Source organism: Populus euphratica, unplaced genomic scaffold, assembly GCF_000495115.2.
Source record: "Populus euphratica unplaced genomic scaffold, PopEup_1.0 scaffold1341.1, whole genome shotgun sequence".
NCBI lineage: Eukaryota > Viridiplantae > Streptophyta > Magnoliopsida > Malpighiales > Salicaceae > Populus > Populus euphratica.
In genome coordinates, this window is record NW_011501191.1 from 22,231 (window position 1) to 42,876 (window position 20,646).

The 20,646-nt window shown below is 34.5% G+C and overlaps 2 protein-coding genes across 7 annotated transcripts; both read left to right on the forward strand.

Annotated features, from left to right (window-relative positions):
* Nucleotides 1-28: 28 nt before the first annotated feature.
* LOC105117411 (uncharacterized) lies at nucleotides 29-7,171 on the forward strand. Of its 6 annotated transcripts, none has more exons than XM_011015071.1 (16): nucleotides 29-580; nucleotides 3,214-3,345; nucleotides 3,452-3,525; nucleotides 3,630-3,719; nucleotides 3,808-3,870; nucleotides 3,968-4,039; nucleotides 4,265-4,359; nucleotides 4,474-4,540; nucleotides 4,654-4,783; nucleotides 4,918-5,136; nucleotides 5,281-5,420; nucleotides 5,650-5,824; nucleotides 5,974-6,064; nucleotides 6,145-6,302; nucleotides 6,382-6,570; nucleotides 6,659-7,171. In XM_011015071.1, the coding sequence occupies exons 1-16, from the start codon at nucleotides 179-181 to the stop codon at nucleotides 6,716-6,718; spliced, it is 2,157 nt and encodes a 718-aa protein (XP_011013373.1). In that variant the 5' UTR covers nucleotides 29-178; the 3' UTR covers nucleotides 6,719-7,171. The 6 variants fall into 6 exon arrangements, with proteins under 6 accessions (XP_011013373.1, XP_011013374.1, XP_011013369.1 ...); XM_011015072.1 differs by having other exon boundaries at nucleotides 5,293-5,420; XM_011015067.1 differs by lacking the exons at nucleotides 29-580; nucleotides 3,452-3,525 and having other exon boundaries at nucleotides 3,254-3,345; nucleotides 3,590-3,699.
* Nucleotides 7,172-11,870: 4,699 nt separating this feature from the next.
* LOC105117412 (ABC transporter G family member 29-like) lies at nucleotides 11,871-20,436 on the forward strand. Its single transcript, XM_011015073.1, has 21 exons — nucleotides 11,871-12,274; nucleotides 13,752-13,961; nucleotides 14,093-14,177; nucleotides 14,281-14,440; nucleotides 14,514-14,590; nucleotides 14,693-14,746; nucleotides 15,124-15,214; nucleotides 15,459-15,760; nucleotides 15,875-16,473; nucleotides 16,570-16,730; nucleotides 16,854-16,963; nucleotides 17,085-17,238; nucleotides 17,353-17,463; nucleotides 17,573-17,748; nucleotides 17,943-18,275; nucleotides 18,371-18,745; nucleotides 18,835-18,968; nucleotides 19,069-19,296; nucleotides 19,392-19,563; nucleotides 19,683-19,937; nucleotides 20,031-20,436. Exons 1-21 carry the CDS (start codon nucleotides 11,877-11,879, stop codon nucleotides 20,301-20,303), a joined length of 4,458 nt encoding a protein of 1,485 aa, XP_011013375.1. The 5' UTR covers nucleotides 11,871-11,876; the 3' UTR covers nucleotides 20,304-20,436.
* The last annotated feature ends 210 nt before the right edge of the window (nucleotides 20,437-20,646 follow it).

The window sequence follows — 20,646 nt, forward strand, 5'->3', positions numbered from 1 at the left end:
CCCCCCCCCCCCCCACCCACTCTCTAGATTTGCTCCAATTCTTAATTTTCATGATCAAATTCTCGCACTAACGGCGTCGTTTTCATTACGCGCTTGTGATTGTTTTTCTTAACCCTTGCTGGTTTTGGTTCCTTTTGTTTTAAAATTGTGGATGAGAATTGGAATCAAAGAATGAACGATGCCGGTGCTGCGTAGTCCAGTGCGCAGATGTCGGGGAGGAGAAGCAATACCGAAGCAAGAAAATAAACAGAAGATGCATCCGGAGCACAAGAACAATCCAGACGAAGTAGTAGAGCCGATTGCGACAAGGACAAGGAGAAGGCGGGCAGCGGCGGGGGCGGCATTGGATGAGGAACAGAAAGCCGGCAATGAGAGGGTAGTAGTGGCTGTGGGTGTGGGTGGTGCTGTTGTGGTGGGGACGGTGAAAGAGGAGGAGGAGGAGGAGGAGGAGAAAAGGGGTTTAGAGTTTGTTGGAGTAAAGAAGCCGATGGATGTGTTTGATAGTGGTGGCAAAGGTAATGATAAGCCACTTGCTGCTGGCGGAGAGGATGAGGGAACCTCTGCTCCGATTCCCCACCAGGTTATTTTTTGTTAATCTGAATTTAATTTATTTTTTTATCTTTTAAAAGTTGGGTGATGGTGATCGCTATTGTCTTTGTGATTAACAAAGTGAATTGAGCAAATTCACCGCGGAATGGCTGAAACGCGACTACTAGCGATTTTAATAATTACTATATTATTCTCTATTGTGTGATTCTGATTGAACAATTAGATAGGAATATATAATGCTATAAGTACTATATTTTTCTCTACTATACCTGATTCTGATTGAACAACCAGGTAGGAATAGTTAATGTTGATTCTGCTGATTGCATATGAGATTGAGACCATTGTAGAAGCCTGTTTTTGCTGGAATGCTACTTGTTCAATCCAAAAATTTTAATTTTTTTTTTTGCCAACTCTTGAAATTAAGCAATGCCAAGACGGAGTCTTTTTATTTTTCTGACGTATATTTTAGAGGAGGGTTGCAGAATTTTTTTTAGTTTTCTTGAAGAACTACAAAAGTGTTGGGAAGATGGGTTTCCTAACTATAATTTTCTTTGTAGAAACTTGAATAGTGCAAGAATTTTATAAACAACTAATACATTGCACTATGTATCTTGTCTCAAAGTACTGTTCTTGCTTTATATATTGGAATTGGTATTTGGTAATTTTCAATGAAAAAGAAGGATTAGGAAAATAGATGAGAGCAATGCAGAAGAAAAGCGAAAACTACTGTGCAAAGGTAGTTACACTGGACCCTCCAGCCCTTTAACTATGGGACAAGGCCCAAACTGTTAAAGCCATGTCCATTGAAGTCAATGTTTCTCCTAAATGGGATTCCCTGTTGGATTGATGGGATGGTTGTATGAAATGTTAGATGGCAGAGTTAAATAAGAAAGCTTAAGATTCAAACTGGAATAGTTAATATAATTTCTAAAGGTTTGAGATGAGTTATAGAAAATTTCGGAAAGATGTCTTAGTATGTTGGTTCCATTTGTGTAGTAGAAGGCAACAGTTGAATGCACCCTTGTTGTATTGACTAGCTTGTTTAATTAGATATCCCAAATGTTTTCTAGATATTTCTGTCTGATCTATAATTCATAAAAAGTTATGGTTGCCAACAGGAGGACAAGAAAAGAACTAGAATTAAACAATGTTGCCAAAGCGCCAGGCACCCTAAGGTGTCAAGGTTATCAAATGCAAGCGCCAGCTACGCGCTTGAATAAAACAAGGCAAAATATATGTATATGTATAATCTTATAATATATAAATCATAAATATATATGTTAAAAATTAAGATCGGAAAATCAAAGTGAAACTCAAAATATTTTAACATAGTTATAAAAAGTTATCTTATTCATCTTTAAAAATAAAATAAGACAATTTTAAAAAGCTAGTAGATTAAAATAGTTAAATTTAAAATGCTAAAGTTTGGAATAAACTAAGTTGATTAGAAAAAAGGAATAAACTGAAAGTTTCAAAAACAGTGAACATGACAAGAAAAAATAATTAAGTGTGAAGTTTGAAATTGAAGTTTCAAAAACAATAAACAAGAAAAAAAATGAACCGTGAAGTTTGATAAATGATGAACTTGAGATTTGAGAAAATGTTCTTTTATTAAAAAAAAAAAAGTAAAATTTTTTGTAACATAACACATGGATATTTAAAGAGAGAAGACAATAGGTAAAGAAGAAATAAGATATGCCATATCAATTTCTTTTTTTCTTTTACTTTTATTCAATGGTAATTTTTATTGATATCGTTATCTTATTTGTATTAAAGTTAGTACTCAACTACTTGATTTGTTTCTTTTATTATTATTATTATTATATCAAGTCATTACCTTATAATGCAGGCATATTTCTTTTGATAGTTCATTTCACTATTTCTAGGATTTAGAATAGCTACAATGCTTTCTTTTTTCTACCATTGATGGAAAGCATAATTCTTAGCTGTTTTTTGTAGACAGATTATTGTCTGCATTTTTCAAATACATTTCTAGTGTGTTTTTTTCCTGTGGCACATACTCTTTACCTTCCTCCTTGTCTCTTTTGTCATTCCCAATAATGCATTCAACTTGGTTATCATTAAAAATCGTGAAATTTGAATTCTCTTTTACTCATTGCCATTATATTGTGCCATTTTTTTCATAGAAAATGCAAGTCTTGTTTTAAATGACCTCAATATTTTTCTCTTCGGTTTTTCAGTAAAAGTTGGAAGTTTTTGGGTTTGCTTGGAAGCACTTCATCGCAACTATGTCTACCCCATTTGCTGTCTCCTTCTCCTTTTCTTGTTTGTTTGTTTTTTCTTACTATTGTTATTTTTTAAAAAAAAAAAAATTGGATCTGCTGGAATAAGCATGCATTATATGGTAATGACCTGGTCACTAAAAGTAACTGGTAATTTAGGAGACAACATGAAAATTTTTGCAATGTTTTCTGTTCATGATGTTATTGATCAATTTACCTATATTGGGATAGTCTTCCTCCAATATTTCACTTATTCGGGGATAAAAAATGTAATGTGATTAGACATGTAGAGAAAGAAATGATGACCATTTTCTCATTCTGTAGACTGCTGAATTATGGCAGCATTTTACCTGCTCCCCCCTTTGCCTTTTTCCCTGAATCTCTTGTGGATGAAATTAATTTATTGGTGATGGTGCTGCAGGTTCAGGTTGAGGATTCCCCAGTGTACAGAGTAGAAACAAAGTTGGGAAAGGGTGGCTTTGGTCAAGTGTATGTTGGTCGACGTGTTTCTGCTGTAAATACAAATGAGAAAGCTGGTGCAGGAGCTGTAGAGGTATACCTGGGTTTTTTCTTAATACATATATGTCTGAATGATTTGAGTATGATCTGATCATTCATCTCACTCTTTTATACCATCACCTTTGAACTTTTGATTTTAGGTGGCACTGAAATTCGAGCATAAGAGTAGTAAAGGATGTAATTATAGACCACCTAACGAGTGGCAAGTTTATGAGTGAGTACTTGATTATATCTATCACGCTTTCTTTTGACTTGCATAGTCCTCTTATTTTTTTCAGCAGAATAATATGAATCCATTGCTTTTTGTCCCTTTCACAGTACTCTTGGTGGCAGTCACGGTGTACCACTAGTGCACTATAAGGGTCGGCAAGGTGACTATTATGTCATGGTATGCTATTGTTGGCATTTGTTGGTGGTTCTAGACTGTTGGGTCTCTATAGCTTATTTTTGCCTTGTTTTAGAATTGTTTCTAACAGAAAACTCTGATGCCATGTAGGTTAATGGATATGTTGGGTCCAAGCCTGTGGGATGTTTGGAACAATAACTTTAACTCGAACTTGTGAGTTCAATTGTTCTATCTTTTCTGTTGTCTATTATTTTATCTTTTGTCCAGATCCGTGCTAAATGAAGGCATGTTCTTATTTGCTTATTTGCAGAATGTCCACTGAAATGGTTGCATGTATTGCCGTTGAAGCCATATCCATATTTGAAAAGATGCACTCCAGAGGGTAAAAGCTTTTTGTTGCATGTCATTAATCTCTCTTTTTAAGTTTTGATAAGATGAATTGAATGGGTTTGGTCTGGTTTGTGTACTGGAAAATAAGCACTTTTAATTGTGGAACTGTTAATTGGCTATCTATGTTATGAATGATTAATCTCTCTATGTTTTTACTGTTATATTCTCAAATTAAAAATTTGTGATTCTCAGTCTAGATTACACCAAATTTCTGCAGTTATGTCCATGGAGATGTAAAGCCTGAGAATTTTCTGCTTGGTCCTCTGGGAACTCCTAAGGAGAAAAAATTATTTCTAGTTGATCTTGGATTGGGTAATCGGAGAAACTCCATGTTCATCTTTTTTACTTTAAACTGTTGATTTTTGGGGATTCTGAAACAACTGTCTACGTTGAACCGCAATTTTCTGAATTGTTCGGGTCATTCAGCTACTAGGTGGCGGGATAGTTCAACTGGTTTGCATGTTGAGTATGACCAAAATCCAGATGTTTTCAGGTTCGACTCTTGCATCATTGTTGGTATTAAGCTTGAATTATTTTACCGTTTCTTTACATTTCCTTTATTTAATTTTTCTTGATTGCTGGCTTAGTCATTACTTGTTTGGGCAGGGGAACAGTGCGATATGCTAGTGTGCATGGCCATTTAGGGAGAACTGGTAGCAGGAGGGATGATTTGGAATCACTTGCATACACACTTATTTTTCTTCTCCGTGGTCGCTTACCTTGGCAAGGGTACCAGGTAGGTCCTTTTTCTCAGCTGGGTAAAATGTTTGTCCCTTGTGGTTCACATGTGCAAAAACAATGTACTGAAACTTCACTTATTTTGCATATGTTATTTGCTTTCTTTTCTTTATGACATTATGGTGTTCTTAGGGAGAAAACAAAGGGTTTGTCGTTTGCAAGAAGAAGATGGCAACAACCTCAGATGCGCTTTGTTGCTTCTGTCCACAGCCTTTCAAACAGCTCATTGAATATGTAGCAAACTTAAAGTTTGATGAAGAACCTAATTATGCAAAATGCATTTCCCTCTTTGATGGAATTGTTGGCACAAATCCAGATATTAGACCTCTTAACACAGAAGGTGCTCAGAAGGTGCATGGGATGTTTACACTGTTTTTTGGCTATTACTTGTTTTCTCTTAAGTTGGACCTATTTATTTATAAACTTTATTTTTAATGAACTGACACTTCAAGTTTTGAATTCATGTGTTTAATTAGTACTCTTGATCTTGTGAAGCTTATTTATCAGGTTGCTCACAAGAGAGGAGGGTTGACTATGGATGCGGAAGACGAACAACTGAGGAAGAAGGTTCGTATGGGCATGCCAGCAACACAATGGATTAGTGTGTATAATGCACATAGATCAATGAAACAAAGGTATAAACTATGCCTGAAGTCATTAGCCATTTCTCAGCACTTTTTTGTTGATTAGATTGATCACTTTTTTGAGTCTGTTATACACTGTTGCTCTTTTGTTGATTCCAAATATTTTAAAGTTTAAAGCTCTCCTGCCTATTCAGTATGATCTCAATTTCATGTTGTTAGGATGGAGTGATCAGATTAACTCAAATTAGATCAGTTCGAGAATTTTAACCTGCTTCTGTAGGTATCACTATAATGTGGCTGATGCAAGGCTTGGCCAGCACATTGAAAAAGGAAACGAGGATGGCTTATTTATTAGCAGTGTAGCTTCATGTCAAAATCAATGGGCCATTATTATGGATGCTGGTGCAAATTATTCCGCACAAGTCTATGAGCTCTCACCATATTTTCTACGCAAGGTGCATGCTTATGCCTTCTACCTACCTGAAGCCGTTTTCCACAGCTGATATTCTGAATTTGTAGCTGGTCTTTGGAGATAAGTTGCTCCTTGACATAACTTCTAAACAAATAGAGTAACTATTGAATTATTATGTTTGATTGTGTGAAGGAATGGATAATAGAGCACTGGGAAAAAAATTATTATATCAGTGCAATAGCTGGAGCAAACAATGGAAGCTCATTAATCGTAATGTCTAAGGGTCAGTCTAAACTGTTTGAATGATTAGTTTTTTATGTCTTCGCTTCAATTTTGTCTGACTTGTATTCCTTTGGAGTTCAGGTACCAGTTATATGCAACAGTCTTATAAAATCAGTGATTCATTTCCTTTTAAATGGATTAATAGAAAATGGAAGGAGGGCTTTTATGTCACTGCAATGGCCACCTCGGGGGGTAGATGGGTAGTTGTCATGTCCCGTGGTGCAGGATTTGCAAAGCAGGTCATCTTTGATCTACAGATGTTGTATCCTAATAAACTGTAGGCCTGGATGGTGAACTAAATTTTGTATTAAATTTCAGGTGGTTGAACTTGATTTCCTGTATCCTAGTGAAGGAATACATCTACGGTGGGATTCTGGATATCGTATCACAGCAACTGCAGCAACTTGCGACCAGGCAGCTTTTGTTCTGAGTTTGCCAAAAAGGAAACATACAGATGAAACACAGGAGACCCTTCGAACCTCTGCTTTTCCTAGCACGCATGTTAAGGTTGCTGTCTGTCTTTGGACATAGCATCAAGTTTTTTTCCGATACTGATTCATGTTTGAGGATCTAAAATTTGAGTTGGGCCTTGCAGGAGAAATGGGCAAAAAATCTATATGTTGCATCCATATGTTACGGTCGAACGACATCGTGAGCTGCGGCTTGCATGCCTCCTCTCGTGACACCATTCACTTAAGCTATGATGCTTTTGTCAAGCGGCATTCATTTAAAATTTAAGGAAAATTTTGATTAGTATATATATAGGTAGTCAGTTCTAATCAGAAGTATAGAAGCTATAGTTCGATCGACCTCAAGTCTTTCAACCTGCTAAACTAGGTGGGCTTTCTCATTTTCTGATGTCTGCAATCAAGCAAAGGTCGGAGGTATGGCGGGCCCTCTATTTACTTTGTACAGTTTTTTTAATATTAGAGAATAAATATGTAGAAGTCAATGTTTCTAGCTGGGTCTGGATTGTTCATTTTGATCTGGTATGTTTTTTTTTTCTCAACCCATCATTAATCAATACATTAGATGCACATCCTGTACAATTACAGGGTTTATCGCAAGGTGCTTTGGACACCATTAATAATACGGTGTCAGACTCAAAGATGGTCCAAGTGAGAGGAAGTTCGATTATCAGCATCTGTTTTTTTTCTCTCCTCTCTCCTGCTCATTGATCAAATACCCTACATTAAAAATAAAAAAATGAAAGTGGACAGTGATATATTCTTCAAAGTCAGTACAACAGTAACTACTCCAAAGCTTGATGAGATCATTGGAAAGGGAGAGTTGCAAAAAAAAAGAGAGGATGATTGACCATAGCAAAGACTGAAGCTGGTAATGGATGTTTGTAGTGGGAAATGATGTATAAACCATGGGAAAGAAAATCATAATAAGGTGTATATATGCCGTACCTACCGCCGATTCTTTCAGAGAGTGAAGACTTCAGGGAAAAATTAAATATAATCACACAACGTGAGAACAAGCATTTTAGGCTAAAAATATTGGTTTGATATAATTTTGATAAATGCATATCATATTATTAATATCATAAATATAATGCATATACCCTTACAATGATATACATAGGGTTACAATGATATACATTGAGTTACAATATTTAAGAAAACATTTAAGAAATCATTAAACAAGTAAGGAAATGATTTGTGAAGAGCAAAAATAAAAAAATTATAAAAATAACGATGTTGACTTTGTTGATCAAGAATTTGTAGTAGTATTTTTTTCAAATAGTACTAGAATTGTTTAGAACATCTTGTAATACACACACAACCTAAAAAAAAACTAAGAAAAGACCAAAACATATAAATAGAATAAAATCTTAACAATACCCAAAACGATCTTATTGTTTTGAAAATGATAAACTAGTAGCTAAAATTGTCCATCTATTTTGAAAAATGATCAGACTGTTTCTCAAAATAGTTAGTCTATTTTTTAAATATTTCTAGAAACTTTTGGGATTCTTTAAAAATAGTTTGATAGATTATAAAAATTCAACTAATTTTGTCAACCGGCAAAAAACTATATCTGACAGCTAGTTTATTTTCTAAGCCTATACATAGCTTTTTATTTTCTCAAATCAAGGGTGGAACTTCTAAAGTAAAAATCTAAATAGACTCCCTCCCTATAAAAAAGAAATAACAACATATAACACCCTTATTTCACTTGTAATCATCAAAAAACAAGGTAAAGTGTGAATTGATAAAATTCTCCTAAAAACTTAATTATTATTCCAATCAACTCTACTAGAAAATATACTGTGGAAAGTGTAAATATCACTTTAAACACTTGAAAAAAGTCTCGTAAAAATAAAATTGTGAGTAGTTTAATACTTATCCTTCTACAAGTATGAGTGAAAGGTTTTCTAGTCTTTAGACCATAAAAACATTAAGAATAATGGTTTGATCCTAAGCCCACAAAAGGACTGAGTTTAATCTTGCACCTGTAAAACTATTGTATAATGGTTTAGTCTCATTTGCTAAGATTGATGTGTGATAGTGAAACTTTTGAAAGAAAGTTCAAGGAGTGATTTGCAGAACTTGCATTCTCTCTAAATTCTCACTCTTTAATTATCATATTTTTAATGATTATTGCTTTTGTATTTAGTTGAGTGTTTAGAATTGCATGTTAGTAGATAAAATGATTTTAATTTATAGCTTTACCTTACATATCTAAGTTTTAGATGTTTGTGTTACTTTAATCTTAGAACAATAATTGATATCAGAACCTAATTCTTATTTATATAAGTTCAATTAGACTTTAAGGAGAATGACAATCACTAGTTTTAATGTTTAAAATGAAGGATTATCAACCTCTAGGCTACCTTTCATTGAAGGTAATGATTATGTCTATTTAAAAACTAGGATGATTATATATCTTTAATCTATTGATTATGATTTATTACTATTTATTGAAAATGAACCTCACAAGCCTATTAAAATTGAACATAATATAATGATTTCTAAACCTAAAAGTGAGTATACCGATGATGATAAAAAGTTGTTTTTTATGGATGTCAAAATTATGAATACTTTGTATTATACCTTGAGTAGAGGTGAGTTTAATAGAATATCATCTTGTAAAAATGTTATGGATATGACAATCTATTTTTGATGTCTTGAATTTAAGTTTATTTGTTTGAATTTTAACATATATATATATATGTTAAGACCTTTAATTGATCAAGATTATGATTGCAAGTTGTTTCTAGCGTGTTATTGAGTGCAAAAAAAGCTAAGTTTATGTCAAGTTCTTGTTAGGAATGTTTGTTGGATAAATATAACAATGTTTAAGAAAAGAAAAAAAAGAAGGATATTCCTTAAGTTTTTAAATTGAGGTATTGTTGCAATCTTTTCTATGCTTTTTTTTAGAATTTTTATTGTTTTTAGGGGTTGCTATAAGTAAGTGGAAGTAAGCTCTATCATGTTTAAGCCTTATTTCTAGGTTTATATATATATATATATATATATATATATATATATGTATATGTATATCTAGGTATTGTTTAATTCTGGGTGTTTTTGAATTTTTTAATTCATATTTTTGATATTCTTAAACCTAGATATATGTTTTATTGTGTCTTGGCATTTTAGCCTCTTTGTTGAGCTTCATTTGAAGCTAAAGCTCATACATCATCGTTTTATACCTTTATTTTGTTCATTTTAAGCTTGTTTTGGATCAATCAATCAATCAATTCGTAGCATTTTTAGATATCTATGTTAGAGTTATATGTTGTTGTGTTTGACTCATGTGATTTATGGTTTGTTTGTTCTCTTCTAATGCATATTTATGCTTCAACATTCCATACTTAATGTTTTCTTGCCTTTTATTTAACAAGATTTGGTCAATATCAACAAGGTGTTTTGGTTTGTTTTTAATGTATTTGGTGAAATTTCAAATGAAAATCTCTTAATTTTTTTTTTCTTTTCTAGATATGGTTCTTGTGTTTGAGATTATGAGCTTGGACTAGGAGGCCCAATTCATGTGGTTAGGCTAGGTCTATTAGGTTTAAAGACGTGTTTGGTTAGTCAAAATTTTTTAAATGAAAAAAAAATACATTTTTATATTTTTAAGGTGTGTTTGCCAAGCATGATTTTTAAATAATTTTTAAGTCTCTAATTTTTAGTGAAGGATATGTTTGGCAAACATATTTTATTAATTTTTCTAACATTGTTGATTTTCTCTTTTTTAGTATTTGTCAAACACAACCTTTGTTTTTTAAATTAATTCAATTTTATATCTTTAAGGGATCTATTTGCAAATTTTATATTTCTCATATTTTGTCCCTTATTATTTAATATTTGGGAGTGATCTATACATGGATATTTTTTTAGTATTAAATAAACATGTTTTCTTTATTAAAAAATACAAAAACAACAAAAATCTTTTTTTCAAAAATACATTTAAATAATTCTTTTAAATGACTTATTTCCAAGTCTCTCAATTTACATAAAAAATATATAAAAATACATGTTTTTGTATGTATTTTTGTTATTTAATAATAACAAGTTTATTAAATCTATAAAAACTTGATTTATACTTTAAAAACACCAAAAAATCAATATGTTTATTTTAATATTAAAGATTATAAACTTATATATAAGATATATTTTTAGTATTAAAAAAAATATAAAAATATGTTCGAATTTTAAAATGATTAGACTTAACTCATCAATTAATTATTCATTTTAATAAGATGAATATTTTTTTACCATTTAACAGACTAACAGTTAGAAGAAACATAACAATATCTTATTAAATAAATAAATAAATAATATAATTTATTTTAGATAAAATATATCAGAAATGATGATATATCCTTAATATATACAGTTCACTTAACTTTTCTAAGTTTTAAAAACTAATTAAAGTTTCTTGAAAATAAATTTTAACTAATAAAAAACAAGAAATTGTTTTTTTTACCTGTAATGAAGACTTCTGATTCAAGGAGACGTCACACATTAGCGGCACTAATATTAAGGTGCTTTTAAGGTTGTTTATTATTATTATTATTATTATTATTATATCAGGGGATCCTAGAGAGAGTAGTCTTAAACTAATTTCCAACGGACACTGCATGGAGAAACGGACAAAGGCCAATCACGTCGGAATGCACACATGCATCCAAGACGTGCCGACTATTTTAATTTCATTTTAACATTGAAAAGCTCCCTTGGCGAATAGCTCCCTCCCTCACCCACCTCTTTCTCACCTGCTACTATACAATTCATGCCCTCAAGTTAATTTTCTAGAGGAAAGGAACTTAATTAAACCCACCCACCCACCCCTCTCCTCTCTCTTCGTACGTACGAGGAAAGAGAGAGAGTGAGGACTTTTCAAGATTTTGTTGGTGAGAAAGTGAAAGCCTAAGTGGACTTACAAAAGTCAGAAGTCATCCAATCCTCCTTCAACGTCCTGATCGTCTCCCTCTCTCACTCCAATATCCACCTAAGAATTAATAAGAGAATTCAACATCATTTCCATTTCGTAACAATATCAAGAAACCACCGAGAGTAAGTTCTCTATGCTCAGGCTTTGATGCTGTTTTATTGTCCCCGCGGGAGTAAAAGGCTCACCTTAACATTTGTTTGGCATTGGGCTTAGTTTACTCTCTCTCAGCAACCAAACAATAGAAGGTCTTCTCTCTGTTTTGTTTTTTTTTATCAATATTATTGTTGTTGTTGTTGTTGTTGTTGTTTGGAACATATAAATTATTTCCTTTCTGTTGGTTTGTCCATTTCATGATGTGAGACTGATTCCATTTTCTTCTAAATTCAATTCAGAATAAGAGAAAGATGGATGGTGAGGAGAAGGCGCGAGCTTCTGGCAGACGATCAAGTCACAGCAGCTTGAGCAGAAGCATAAGCAGGAGCTTGATCAGGGCTGGTTGGAACATGGAAGAAATGTTTTCTGTTGGCAGGGATTCTAGGAGAACCAACCTTGTCGATGGAGATGAAGAGGCTCTAAAATGGGCTGCCATAGAGAAGTTACCAACATACAACAGATTAAGAACAAGTATCATCCAATCTTTTGTGGAGTCCGAGGTCCAAGGCAATAAGCTGCTGCTGCATAAAGAAGTTGATGTGAGAAAGCTCGACATGAATGACAGGAAAACTTTCATCGACAATCTTTTTAAGGTTGCAGAGGAAGATAATGAAAAATTCTTGAAAAAATTCAGACAAAGAGTTGACAAGTAAGTTTCTTAATTATTAATTAATCTCTCATGATATACATATTAATTTGCTGTCCCGCTTTCTTCTATGTACCCCTCCTGTATAATATATAGTCTTCTTGTAAAGAAATATGTAAAGCCAATCAATTTATATGCATTCGAATCTTCTCATGTTTCGAAGGAAATATATATATGTTTCTGAACCTTGCCATGAACATGTATGATCAACTTTCATAATCTGAATTAAAAGAGAAGAAAATTAAATGAACCGTAGAGTTACTATCATATTAATTTAACATATACTAAAATCATACACTTAGTGTAAAATAACAAGAGAGGACGGTTTATCCATCTGTTTTGTTAGTAAGTGGATTTTTGAAGCGGATTAAATCAACACAAGTCGTTTATGATTCTTCTCTACAAAGGTAATTAAGAAAATAAGTCCTTTTTTTTGTTTTTGTTTTTTCTTAACCTTTCTTCAAAAAAGCAGTAACAGTATATATTTTTTTGATCAAGTCAAGCTTAGCCCTCACACAACTACCACATCATTACTTATTCTATTTAATTATTATTATTTTTTGGTTGAAATCTAATTTGTGTTTGTTTAGTCATCGGCTTGTCCAATGTAAAAAGCCAAAAGCCATGTATAGGATTACAGGAAAAGTGGTTGTGAATTCAATTTTGTCCTCGTCACAAATAGAACCGATCTAAGATTTAAGTTTGATTATTTTGGTAATTTGAGATAATTTAATTTTTTTTATTTAAAGTTAATTGAAAGTTAGGTTTTATAATTTATTTTATTTTAAAAAAAATTATTTTGATTTTATGACTTGGATTATGATTTAACGAGCCGGTTAACTTGACATAACTTTTTTTTCTTCATTTTTTAAATTGATTTTTTTTTAATTTTATTTTTTAATATTGAATTAATTGAAAATTATATTTTATAATTTATTTTAATTTTTTATGAGGATATTTTGATCTCTTGATCCAAGTTGTGAGTTTGATGGGTTAACACAAGTTGACATGAATTGTTTTTTGGGTTTTTTTTTTTTATAATTTTATCTTTTAATATTTAGTTGATTGATATTAGATATCATAATTTATTTGGATTTGTTTTTTTTAAAGTTATCATGATATTATGATTCAAATAATATACTTGGCATATTAACTTAAATGAATTTGAATTGATTCAATATATTGTTATCTCGAATTTTTTTTAAAATATCATTTTGGATTTTTTAGTAAAACTATATTTTTATAAATTATTTAAATTGTTTTTAAACCAATTAAATTAACTTAATTATATCAAATTAAGTCTCGCATCATTTTAAAAAACTTTTCTACTGGAAAATAAGTTAGGAATGCCTAAACACTTTTTTTTTATATTCAAAGAAAATTGATTCGACCTGTAGTAGCATTAGCATGTGCTAATAATATAGTACACTCGTGCCTTTTTTAATTTATTTATTTACTAATAATTTCCTCGTAATTGCAGGGTTGGAATCCGACTCCCAACAATTGAGGTTAGGTTTGAACATTTGACCGTTGAAGCGGATTGTCACATTGGCACCAGAGCTCTTCCCACACTTCCAAATGCTGCAAGAAACATTGCTGAATCAGCTCTTGGTATGGTTGGGATTAATTTGTCTGAGAGAACAAAGCTCACAATACTCAAAGATGCATACGGGCTTATAAAACCATCAAGGTAAATAGATTGAACTACGTACTGTATCACGCCAAGACAGTAACCAGCGCTAGCTAGCTTGCATGCCTGCCTTCTAAGAAACGTCCTTTTCAGCAGTTTAATGAGACCTTTAAATTTTGTTTCTGTTATAGGATGGCTCTATTATTAGGGCCACCATCCTCGGGCAAAACAACGCTTCTGTTGGCTCTAGCAGGAAAGCTGGACCCGAGTCTCAAGGTTCGTGACAAATTAATGCATCCGAATGACGTTCGTTTATTCTTACGGGGTGATTTATACAAGTTTTTTTTATAATTATGGACATCAACTATTGTTCAAGCAGGTTAAAGGAGACATAACATATAATGGATATCGACTAGATGAATTTGTGCCACGGAAATCATCAGCATATATCAGCCAAAATGATGCTCACATAGGAGAACTGACTGTGAAAGAAACCTTGGATTTCTCATCAAGGTGTCAGGGGGTCGGGACACGATATGGTAATTAACTATTTGTACATCTGAGCGTGCTAAAACAAGTAATTTAATTGAATCAATCATGTCATTCTCATAGATCTCCTAAGTGAACTTGCAAGAAAAGAGAAGGAACGTGGAATATTTCCAGAGGCAGAAGTGGATCTTTTCATGAAGGTAAATGCCAAGCACTAATATTATACGTCTAGCTACAAAGAAAGAGCAAGTTTCCGCCATTCACATTCTAGAAATCACATAAATTTCATCTGTAATTTTCAGGCAACTGCAATGGAAGGAGTTCAAAGCAGTCTTATTACTGACTACACACTCAAAGTAAGCCCAAGGAGAATTACCCTGGCCATGGAATTAATATTTACTATTGCTTTAGATAATTGGAATTGAAACAACTTGGAGTTGTCATCATGACTCTTCAAGTTTCTGACAATCTCAAGATCTCTTCTGAAATATTTATCCTCGTCATTCACTCCGTTGACTGACTTCTAATTACCATGTTGGTGTAGCTGGGCTGTGCTGACCCCAACCTTCATTTGTCTTTTTAAGGAAAAACTCTATCAACTAATAAGCATTTCGTCCCATTTTCTTTGAAAAAACACGAATGTTGCTGTCGTGATACTTGACTTTCATAGAATAAATGGGCTAATTTATTCTTTGCTTTTATTGTTTCCCTTTGTTTTGTTGTCATGAGACAGATATTAGGACTTGATATATGCAAGGACACCGTTGTTGGAGATGAAATGATACGGGGAATATCGGGTGGACAGAAAAAGAGAGTGACGACAGGTTAATTTATTATGTTTTTAGTTGCTATTTACTTGGAATTATTATATGAATTGCTCTTAACTTCACCGATACAAATCATAATCTCATTTTAAAATACCCAGTAAATCTTTTATAAGAACAGTGGATGTATGCTGGGACATATTGTATAATATTTTGAGCAAGTCAAATTGTAGGTGCTCGTGAAGCTACTAGCATTTGGTACTTGTTCTTATTGGGAGTTATTTTCATTAATTAATTAATTCAGGAGAGATGATGGTTGGGCCCACGAAGACACTATTCATGGATGAGATATCTACCGGTCTGGATAGCTCCACAACATACCAAATAGTGAAGTGCTTGCAGCATATCGTGCACCACACTGAGGCCACAGTCATGGTGTCCCTGCTCCAGCCTGCTCCTGAGACGTTTGATCTCTTTGACGATATCATCTTTTTATCTGAAGGCCAGATTGTGTACCAGGGCCCACGAGAGCACATCCTTGCTTTCTTTGAGAGCTGTGGGTTCCGCTGCCCTGAGAGAAAGGGCGCTGCTGATTTCTTACAAGAGGTAAGAACCCATTGAAAACGGCCAAGCCTCACATTTCAGACCTAACCCAAAGGGTGGGCTTTAGCCATTATCAACACAGACATCTTGTAGTTTGATTAATGGTTGTGACTGCAGGTTACTTCAAAGAAAGACCAAGAGCAGTATTGGGTTGACAGAAGTAAGCCATATAGATGCATAACAGTCCCGGAATTTGCTGAGAGGTTCAAGAGGTTCCATGTGGGCATGCGAATAGAGAATGAGCTTTCATTGCCATTTGACAAGTCCCGAGGCCACGGAGCAGCACTATCATTCTCAAAGTACACAGTTCCGAAAATGGAACTACTCAAGGCATGCTGGGATAGAGAATGGATATTGGTTCGGAGAAATGCGTATGTCTATGTGGCCAAGACTGTCCAACTTATTATCATGGCAATTATAGTGTCAACGCTATTTATAAAGTCTAGAATGCATACAAGAAATGAAGAAGATGGAGCAGTGTATATTGGTGCTCTTTTGTTTACCATCGTCATTAACATTTTCAATGGTTTCGCTGAGCTCGCACTTGTAATCAAGAGGCTTCCCGTCTTTTACAAGCAAAGAGAACTACAATTCCATCCTGCCTGGACTTTCACCCTGCCAACTTTCTTGCTGCAGCTGCCATCGTCAATAATCGAGTCTCTTGTTTGGGTGTCAATTACGTATTACTCCATTGGTTTTGCACCGGAAGCCGACAGGCAACCCCCATAGCCACCATACCAGAACTTCTAAATTAAAGATGCTCTTTCATTGCATGATCATTTGAGTGAGATATCATCCTGCCTGTTTTGCAGGTTTTTCAAGCAACTGCTACTGGTATTTTTCATTCAACAAATGGCTGCGGGCCTCTTTAGGCTTATTGCTGGGGTCTGCAGGACCATGATCATTGCCAGCACAGGCGGGGCTCTCACTCTGCTCCTTGTTTTCTTGCTTGGAGGTTTCATCTTACATAAAGGTTAGAATGAAACAAAAACCTCAAATATAATTTTGTTGTACTCAAATGTTAGTCCCCGTCTCAGAATTCTCTGCAGTTGTTGGTTTTCAATACATTACATAAGAGTTGCTACAATGGTGACAGGTACCATTCCAAATTGGTGGGAATGGGGCTACTGGGTTTCCCCTTTGTCTTATGGCTACAATGCCATAGCTGTGAACGAAATGTTCGCTCTCAGGTGGATGAACAATCTGGTATGATATCATGTCCAACATAATTCTATCTACAGCATCAACCGTCTCAGATTGTGAATCAAATATATTAGAGTGACGATTTAAACTTGTTTATAAGAAGTATATTTTGATTGCATTTCAGACTTCAGACAACGCTGCCGGATTAGGCGCAGCAGTGCTCGATAGCTTTGGTGTTTATACTGATAAGAACTGGTATTGGATAGGCACAGCTGCTATTCTAGGTTTTGCTGTTCTATTCAATGTTCTCTTCACCATTTCTCTCGAGTACTTAAGCCGTAAGTCACGGCATTACATTCTATCAAAATGAATGTTGTGAAATTCTTAACTATTTCCAATTCACTCATCTTTAAGGTAGGTAATCTTCTCCATGTTTTTGTTTTCCACAATAGCTCCTGGAAAGCCACGGGCCATAATCTCTGAGGAAACAACAAAAGAAGGAACCACGTCAAAGAAAGGTTCACTCCCGCAGTCATTAGCCTCTTCGGATGGAAACAATACGAGTAAGGAAACCTCAAATAAAGGATTCCATATTTCAATATTGTCACTTGTCAGAACTCAATGCTCTGTATAAAATGCTTGAATTCCGTACATGGACTTGCAATATATCAGGTAAAATTGAACTCTTGAGAATGAGCAGCCCATCCAATCCCAGTGGACCAATTAAAAATTCCGATTCAACTCTTGAAGCAGCAAATGGAGTTGCTCCTAAGAGAGGAATGGTCCTCCCTTTCACTCCTCTTTCCATGTCCTTCGACGATGTGAATTATTTTGTGGACATGCCTGCTGTAAGAATCAATACCTTCTACTTTCACTGTGCCCCAAACCTCAACTTATAAAATGTTCCATTCATCTTATAAACAATAATTCTTGCATAAAGACACTGCTAACTAGAAGCATGGGCTTTTGAAACGAGAGTAGCTAGTATTCATAAAATACCACGCAAACTCGTTCTCTGACCAATTTTAATGAATGAAAACAGGAAATGAAGGAGCAAGGAGTTCCAGAGGATCGGTTGCAGCTACTTCGAGAAGTAACGGGAGCTTTTAGGCCTGGAGTCCTCACGGCATTAATGGGAGTCAGTGGAGCTGGAAAGACTACACTGATGGATGTTTTGGCCGGAAGAAAGACTGGTGGATACGTTGACGGTGATATTAGAATTTCCGGGTTCCCCAAGAAGCAGGAAACGTTTGCAAGAATTTCTGGGTATTGCGAACAGAATGATATCCACTCTCCTCAAGTCACTGTTAAAGAATCATTGATTTATTCAGCATTTCTTCGTCTCCCTAAAGAAGTCGGTAAACAAGAAAAGATGGTAAATTTGTTACTGTTCCAGACTTCAAATAATCATAATTAAAATTTGAGGTGATGGTTTACGAGCTAAATTAAAGGTGGGATTTATCTTTTCAGAATTTTGTGGATGAAGTGGCGGAATTGGTAGAGCTGGACAATCTCAAGGACGCTATAGTTGGGCTTCCAGGAATTACAGGGTTGTCCACAGAACAGAGAAAGAGATTAACAATAGCAGTGGAGCTGGTTGCTAATCCCTCCATCATTTTCATGGATGAACCAACTTCTGGTCTTGATGCAAGGGCAGCTGCCATTGTTATGAGGACTGTGAGAAACACCGTGGATACTGGAAGAACAGTTGTCTGTACGATTCATCAACCTAGCATTGACATCTTTGAAGCCTTTGATGAATTGTTATTAATGAAGAGGGGAGGACAAGTAATATACTCTGGAACATTGGGTCGAAATTCTTGCAAGATCATTGAGTACTTTGAGGTAGTTTAATCTCCCTATGATTTTATCGATCCAATAATTGATAAAAATGTTTTTCATAATCTGATATCACGGGTATTGACATCTTACAGGCCATTCACGGAGTCCCTAAAATAAAAGAAAAGTACAATCCGGCAACATGGATGCTAGAAGTGAGTTCAGCTGCAGTTGAGGTCCGGCTTGGAATGGACTTTGCAGAACACTACAAATGTTCATCTTTGTATCAGTATGTCAAGTGTCAAGTGACAAGTAAATGAGAATTATTTGCTTATTTATATATGCTAAATTATGAGGTTTAAACTCAATCCATGTTTCCTTATGAGCAGGAGAAACAAGGCTTTGGTGAAGGAGTTGAGCACGCAAAAGCCAGGAGCAAAAGACCTTTATTTTGCCACTCGGTATTCGGAGTCAATATGGGGACAGTTCAAATCTTGCCTCTGGAAGCAGTGGTGGACATACTGGAGAACTCCTGATTACAACCTTGTTAGATACATCTTTACCTTGCTTTGTGCTCTTATGGTTGGTAGCATATTCTGGAAGATTGGGACTCGAAGGTCAGTTGTCGAGTGCGCACTCTGGCAAAAGAACTATAACATATTCCTGATCAGTAGGCTAAATTAAAATTTGTTTACGTTGTCTGATCATTCAGGGAGAGCTCAAGTGATCTGTCTATGATTATCGGTGCCATGTATTCTTCTGTCCTGTTTGTTGGTATTAACAACTGCCAAACAGTACAACCAGTGGTAGCTGTTGAAAGAACGGTGTTTTACCGAGAAAAAGCAGCTGGGATGTATTCTGCATTACCTTATGCCATTGCACAGGTGAGTCGATCTTGTATCTTTAAAGCATTTGTACATACATATGTATATAGCAACTTATTAACATCAAATTGACTGACCGGATTCTGTATTATATATACACATACGTGACATGCATGCAGGTTGTTTGTGAAATACCATACGTATTTGTTCAAGCTACTTATTATACACTCATTGTATATGCCATGGTGGCCTTTGAATGGACTGCAGCCAAATTCTTCTGGTTCTTCTTCATCAATTTCTTATCCTTCCTTTACTTCACGTACTACGGAATGATGGCTGTTTCCGTCACCCCAAACCACCAAATAGCAGCCATCTTTGCAGGAGCATTCTATTCTCTCTTCAATCTTTTCTCTGGCTTCTTTATACCAAGACCGGTACGTTAAATTTCTAAAGAGTATAATTTTTTTTGTATCATTTTCGACTTAGTGTAATCACACACTTTTGTTACTTTCCGTTTGAGATTTCAGAAAATCCCCAAGTGGTGGGTCTGGTACTATTGGATTTGCCCTGTAGCGTGGACAGTATATGGACTGATTGTGTCCCAGTATGGCGACGTTCAGGACACCATTAAAGTTCCTGGTTATGATGAAAATCCTCAAATAAAGTTCTATATACAAGACCATTATGGGTTTGACCCAGATTTCATGGGGCCGGTTGCTGCGGTATTAATTGGCTTTGCAGTCTTCTTTGCATTTTTGTATGCCTTCTGCATAAGGACACTGAACTTCCAGGCAAGATAGGCAGCAAGATTTGTACGTCAAGCTGAGCTTGGAGATGTATAATATGTAGCAATGTTTATGAAGAGATGTTGAGAATCAAGATATTCAAGCTGTGCTTCTTTCTTTTCTAGTTGTGAGACGGACAACTGACAACACCAAGACTCCTACTTCCTTTTATATATTTCTTCTTGGTTGTTACAATTCAAAATCAAGTTGTATTAGTCTGTTAGAATCCATCCGTAATAATAGGATCTATCTATAAGGTTAAGTAATGTCATAATTAATAGAATTTTCATGTAAATAAAAGTGCTGCTTTTATATATATATATATATATATATATATATATATATACACACACACACA